Source organism: Ostrinia nubilalis, chromosome 15 (genome assembly GCF_963855985.1).
Source record: "Ostrinia nubilalis chromosome 15, ilOstNubi1.1, whole genome shotgun sequence".
Taxonomy (NCBI): Eukaryota; Metazoa; Arthropoda; class Insecta; order Lepidoptera; family Crambidae; genus Ostrinia; species Ostrinia nubilalis.
The window spans coordinates 1,348,896-1,355,860 of record NC_087102.1 but is presented as its reverse complement, the minus strand read 5'-3'; the positions used below and the strand labels follow the sequence as shown (position 1 = coordinate 1,355,860).

Sequence of the window (6,965 nt, the reverse complement as noted above, 5' to 3'; positions counted from 1 at the left end):
GTCGATCGTGCGCAACCGCAATTTGATTATTTTCGGGAATGTAATTCCTTTTATTTCAAATCGGGTGGTGCAAAATGCATCCACGATAATTTCTTGATGAATAAATAAAAATAACACACATGAGGTAAGTTCCCGTCGGAGAATTTATTTATTTTTCGTGATTGATATTTTTCGTATTCCAGTACGTGGTTATTTCATGTGATCGTTTCTTTCAGAGATTCCCTAAATTCTATTCGGATGAGGGTATTGGGTTGCTGAGGGCTGCGAGCGAAGCTCAAATTAGTGAACAGCCTTCGTAAGTATTTCTTTCCCATTGCGGTTTTTTTCATAACCTAATGCCACGTTCCACATGTGATGCTGACACACGTATTTTTCGTTTCAGATGCGGGATTTCATAGATTTCATATTTTACATGTTGATATTTCATATATTTTAATTTCTCTTCATTTCGTATCAAATATTTGTCCTTTCTAAACTGCTGATCTCTTCGCATTTCCTCCTTGTCATCAAACCTCTGTCTCTGCAAGAGTTTGAACGCTTACCTGTCGAAGAGATGCAAGAGCTTCATCTGGCACTGCGCGCTTGAGGCCGTGGAGGACGCTGCTTGGAGCCTAAAAGTGTGCGAGACCCGTTGGACCCCGGAAGAAGAGAGGAACGTTCAGGGTAACGGCTTATAACCGCATGGCTTCCAAGGTACCCACTTTTCCATCCTTCAAGTAGGAGTCTTTCCGACCGGACATCGTGCAGTTATCTTAACTATTAGAGTCTTTTAATATTTAGGCTGAGTTTTAAGAAATTTGTAGTGGCAATAATATTCACCAAACCGAACCTAATTAACGACCCTGAATCCCTTGAGATTGGCACTATTACAGTAGTTATTATAATATCGTAATTGTTAACTATATACGAGCATACGTGATAAAAATAAACCGTGTCAATTGAGAGGGAGCTGTTTTATTTACATTTTCTAATTTCACACAAGGAACGGTAACTTATATAAATTTCTGCAAGCCGGACAACCTCTTTTTCACGTGCAGACAATTCACCATCTTCTCAGTCTGCACCGGTGGCGGTTCAATTCCAGTCACCAAGCCGCCAGGAAAAAATCCTTTCTTGCAAACCAGTTTAACTAGGTATGTAATTTAAGTTAGACACAGAACTAAAAAAGTCCTTAATAAAAAGTTACTCATACCAAGACTCGTTAAAGTTACTTACCGTGACAAAATTAGAGTTTGGTCCCACTTAAAACAGTTCTACTCAAATCAATCATCATCATCTCAGCCATTAGACGTCCACTGCTAAACATAGGTCTCCCAATGCTTTCCATGTTGCCCGGTTGGTAGCGGCCTGCGTCCAGCCCCTTCCTGCTACCTTTATGATGTCGTCGGTCCACCTTGTGGGTGGACGTCCCACGCTGCGTTTTCCGGTACGCGGCCTCCACTCCAGAACCTTGCTGCCCCATCGGCCGTCAGTTCTGCATACTAAAATCAATCATATTATTTAATTAATAGTCCAGTCAATAAAGCATTATAGATGGAAATCCATGGAACACAATTTCTGACTTCGGGACTTTATTTAGACTAGTTAGGAGGTGAACATAGCAAAAGTCCCCGCCCTTAGCCCTTGAGCCGGCGGGGTGAGGGGGGTTTAAAGATACCACTTTTCGCTTAATCCTCGGAAACTATGCGTCCTAGTGACATGACTACTATGAACCAAAAAAAGCTTATTCAATTTGCTACATGTGAGATAGTCAAGTTTTTCTATAACTTGTATAGTTTTTGCGGCATCTGCTCTAGAAGGTCTGTAATATTAGAAATTTTATTTTTGTCTTACATGTTCCCATCAGGAGAAAATCGACTGAATCAACATTGAGCAAATATTTTAGACATGCGGAAGCATGTTAAGCCTAGTTCCAGGGAGGGAACTGCACTGTGCGTATATTTAGGCAAATCAATTGGAGCCACTTTTGACTCCTCATCACTCAAAAACTACTTTGCATTAACACTTCAAATTTGGCTCATGTGTTGAGACTTGCAAGATAAACATCAGCTTCAAATTTCATAAATATACCTTCAACGGTTCTTTAGGTATTGACGTCCCAAAATCTACATATCTGACCTATAGACCAAATTCTATCCACTTCCAGATGACCGTGAAGGTTCAAAGGCATCCAGATAGGTAGATGTGTAAATACAAAGGAGCAAATAAAAAAACAGTAAATTTTAACATTTCACAGGTGATAGATAGATTTTAGTGCTCTAAATGTCGATTTTTGAACTTCAATACCTAAATAACCGTTTGAGGTATATTTATGAGATTTGAAGCTGATGTTTATCTTGCAAGTCTCAACACATGAGCCAAATTTGAAGTGTTAATGCACAGTAGTTTTTGAGTGATGAGAAGTCAAAAGTGGCTCCAATTGGGTCGTCTAAATATACGCACGGTGCAGTCCCCTCCCTGGAACTAGGTTTAACATGCTCCCGCATGTCTAAAATGTTTGCTTAATGTTGATTTAGTCGATTTTCTCCTGATGGGAACATGTAAGACAAAAATAAAATTTCCAACATTACAGACCTTAGATAGAGCAGATGCCGTGAAAACTATAAAAGATTTAGAAAAACTGGACCGTCTCACCTGTAGCAAATTGAATAAGCTTTTTTTGGTTCATAGTAGTCATGTCACTAGGACGCATAGTTTCCGAGGATTAAGCGAAAAACCGAAAAGTAGTACCTTTAACCCCCTCTCCCCGCCGGCTCAAGGGCTAAGGGCGGGGACTTTTGCTATGTTCACCTCCTAACTAGTTTAAATAAAGTCCCGAGGTCAGAAATTGTGTTCCACGGATTTCTCTCTACACCGTCGTTAAAGCATTCATTGACTGGACTATAACTAGCGGCCGCCCGCGACTTCGTACGCGTGGATCCCGTTTTACCCCCTTCATCTATCTTACGCGGTTTAGATTTTTTCATACAAATGTTTTTTCCCGCTAACTCCCGTTCCCGTGGGAATTTTGCAATATCCTGTTGTAACTAAGCTTTGAATTTACTAAGGTACCTGCATGCCAAAATTTTAAGCGACTAACTTAAGCGGTTTAGATTTTTTATACAAAAGGATTTTCCCGCTAATTCCCGTTCCCGTGGGAATTCCTAAGTATACTATAACCTGCCCAGGAAAATGAAGAATAATTGTACCAAGTTTCGTTAAAATCCGTCGAGTAGTTTTTGTTTCTATAAGGAACATACAGACGGACAGACAGACAGACAAAAAAATTTCTGATTGCATTTTTGGCATCAGTATCGATCACTAATCACCCCCTGATAGTTATTTTGAAAATATTTTTCATGTACAGAATTGACCTCTCTACAGATTTATTATTATACGAGTGTAATATTACATGTTCGTCGACTCGTCGTAACTTTCGTATTTGAATTAATTTAAACAGGTTTTAACGCGATACGCGAATAGGTAACATTGAATAATTACCTGTATTTGCCTGACGTTTCGGCCGAGTTGCACCGGCCGTGGTCACAGGCTGACTGGAGCATTGAGTGCGCGATCCGGTGGGTAGAATCATCTAATTCTACCCCCAATCCCCATGTTATTATTTCTTCTCCAAGTACCATCACACATTATGCTGCGTTTACACTGCGCGGAAATTAGCCAAGTCAAGTCAAAAAAACATAGGAGTGGGGATGAAATTCATTCATTTTTCATCCGCACTCCTCTGTTTTTTTTACTTGACTCGGCTAATTTCCGCATAGTGTAAAAGCAGCATTACACTTATTGTGTCCCTATTCTGTGATGCCGTCGGTGCGTCCGTATTTCGATTCCACTGCGAAATCAAGCAAGACTTAAAACTATTAATCACTGGATTCCAAGTGGCAGAGAGAGTTTGAAACCGTCCTCCCGATTGAAATTCTTGTACTTTTTAATTTCAATGGCTTCACGCACAACTCTGTCGGTCCTTCCTTACCTATGAAATTAGCGTTTTGTATGGAGAATTTTACGAAAATTCATTTTTCCATGCTAAATTTTTTTGTTTAAAGCCCGGTCCGTGAGCACGTAGAATTTTGTCCAATGACCCCTAGCTACCCATCCTTATCGCTCTCGCGTAATTATATTGCTGTCGCGACTGTGCGACTGGCACCCGCAGTGAGAGTGCGAGCGCGATAGCAACATAATTACGCGCGAGAAGATGGGTAGCTAGGGGTCATTGGACAAAATTCTACGTGCTCACGGACTAGACTATAGAGTGGAGCAACCTTTGTGCCTACTGTAATTCCAGTTTGGAACTATGTTCTAAAAATGTAATCCTTAAGGTTATTGATTTTAGGTGCCTATTTCATTACTTCAAATGTCGTTATGGAGCACCATCCGCAAGTTCGGGCTGGGCTACTGCGACCTGCCCACCATGCTGTGGAACGTGAGTTTCATGCTGCGAGCTCTCACTCTCAACATCGACAGCAGATATAAGAAGCGTGAGTTGCAGTTGGTTGACTATTGGCAAAGTGATAATGTGAAATCTTCTGAAAGTTAAGAAAAATATTGGTGCTGATGATTGCCATTTTACTAAGTAATATACCTACTTAACAAATTTTGATTTGATCAGGTTGTATAAATCAACTTATAAAGGCCTGAGATGTATACGAATATCATTAGCAATAAACTGAAAAGTCGTGAAAGATTTTGTCCTTGTCTTATTGAACAAGAAATCTCCCTGTTATAAACGAACAGCTCGGAATGGCAGCTGCCTGCTGATGTCTTCTCTGAAAGTCCGAACACTACGATCTGAGCCTCTTCAAGGCGAGAGTAAATATGCATTTACTGAGCAACCACCCTAGATAGACGACATCTACACAAAGCCAGCATTATCTACATATTACGAAATTAGTAGCTAAATACACATTAAGGCTATGTTCACATGTACCCGCGACAACGCGCGATCGCCTGCGTCTAGAGACTTTTTCTCTGAGCGCTGCAACAACGCTCGCTGACGCGCGGTCATGTGATCGGTTGTATTGTATGTAAATACCTACTACGATGTCTGAACATAGCGTTAAACTCCTCAGGCATCCCATTAATCTTCTACATCATCTTCGCGCTGGTGGCGGCGAGCTACTTCTACATCTACCTGATCTCCGTAGCCTGGTTCGTGTTCTGGCACTCCCGGGAGACGGGCGACCTCGTAGCCGCCATGGTGGTAGCCTCGCTAGGGATCGCCAGCGAGATTGGAACTGCAAAGCTGATCTATATGTTTCTGTACAGGTAATATGACATAAACTTAACCTTCTAGTGAAGGTCGTGGGAAGTACCTGGATGCTGGCAGCGCAGGACTGGTCTGAGGCCGTCCATGTGGCTGAAACGAACGAATTCTAACTTATTTTTACAAATTTTATGCTCCGTAGCTCTTGCTCTTTATCTTCTTATTTGAGGCACTGGCCTTATTCTAAATCTAAAACGATTATTTATTATGAACCAGAATCTAATTCAAAGTACAGTATAAGCTACAAATTGCTGTTTTCTTATGAGGCAAAACCTATTCCAAATCAAAAACTTTTTCCAAAGTTTTAAAAACTTTATTCCAGAAATAAGGTGAGGGAGCTTGTAGACATGTACCTAGACTGTGATGCTCTGGTGAAGCCCGGCAGTCGGTTCGCCAACAACCTGACGAAGACCCTGAGGAACGTGAAGAAGCGAGCCATGATCTTCTGGATCGTGATCATGGGGAACGGGGTGGTCTACGTGTTGAAGCCGCTGCTGATGTCTGGAAGACACTTTATGGAAGATCTGTTTACTCCTTATGGTTATTATTATGCTTAAATGTTCCTATATTATGCTGGAATTTCTATTTAGTACTTTGAAAGAAACATTTTTTTTTTCATAACAGGATTTGATCCTTTCTACGAATCACCAAACTACGAGATCGTATACCTCCTGATGACTGGAGGGGTATTCTTCACCTGCTACCTCTCGGCCAACATCACCACCTTCCACATCATCATCACCGGCTACACGGAGGGCCAGATGCTGGCTCTGAGCAAGGAGATGCTCAACCTTTGGAGCGACGCCCAGCGGTTTTACCTGGACCATCGCACATTTGATATGGGCACCACCAGACCTGTGGTTACCCTTGACAGTGAACAAAAAACAAAGAAGAAGATCGTCAATGAATATGTGAAAAAGCGGTTGCATGAAATGATAAAAATCCATACGACTAATATAAACTTATTGCACCATGTCGAAAGAGTATACCGAGGGGCGATTGCCATTGAATTTGGGATACTAATAATTGGTTTGATCTTCGAACTCCTTGGTGGTCTTGAAAATACGTACCTGCAGGTTCCTTATGCATTGATGCAAGTTGCTATGGACTGCTTGACTGGTCAGAGAGTGATGGATGCAAGCAAGGCGTTCGAGGATGCCGTGTACGACTGCAAATGGGAGAACTTCGATGTAGCCAACATGAAGACGATCCTGCTGATGCTGCAAAACTCGCAGAAGACCATGAGGCTGTCTGCTGGGGGGGTCACCACGTTGAGCTTCAGTTCCCTGATGATGGTTTTTAGGTCCGTTTATTCAGCCTATACTACTTTGAGAACCACTATGAACAAATAAATGCAGTAAATCAATATGTAGATAATGTATGACATGTTTTAATGTGTTTACTGTTCCATAAATTCGTTAAAAAATAACACCAGTGTTCAATCATTCACGACACTAAACAGATCATTGCAATAAGGAAACTTTCTTCCATTACAGAAATTCTATACAATATTTTTCTGTCTAATTTAATCTAACCTGTCGGTTGAAATAGAGTGATATTCTCTTTTAAAATCGACTTTTCTAACTACATTTTCAGTCCTTTTCAGTTAGTTTCAAATTAATTTATCAGTAGTGTAAATAAATATAAATAATAATTAATAATATTCTATTAAACCTCTACTAAAAGTTCGTACATAATATTTAAT

The 6,965-nt window shown here is 40.7% G+C and overlaps 1 protein-coding gene across 1 annotated transcript; it reads left to right on the top strand.

Annotated features, from left to right (window-relative positions):
• Window positions 1–4,351: 4,351 nt before the first annotated feature.
• Window positions 4,352–6,612, top strand: LOC135078679 (uncharacterized). The gene is made up of 4 exons (XM_063973222.1): window positions 4,352–4,475; window positions 5,067–5,262; window positions 5,583–5,800; window positions 5,885–6,612. The coding sequence occupies exons 1-4, from the start codon at window positions 4,352–4,354 to the stop codon at window positions 6,610–6,612; spliced, it is 1,266 nt and encodes a 421-aa protein (XP_063829292.1).
• Window positions 6,613–6,965: the final 353 nt, after the last annotated feature.

Coding starts and splice junctions, on each gene's coding strand:
- LOC135078679 (XM_063973222.1), top strand. CDS start 4,352: ATGTCGTTATGGAGCACCATCCGCAAGTTCGGGCTGGGCTACTGCGAC. Junction 5,263..5,582: donor ATCTATATGTTTCTGTACAG/GTAATATGACAT, acceptor ACTTTATTCCAG/AAATAAGGTGAGGGAGCTTG. Junction 5,801..5,884: donor AGATCTGTTTACTCCTTATG/GTTATTATTATG, acceptor TTTTCATAACAG/GATTTGATCCTTTCTACGAA.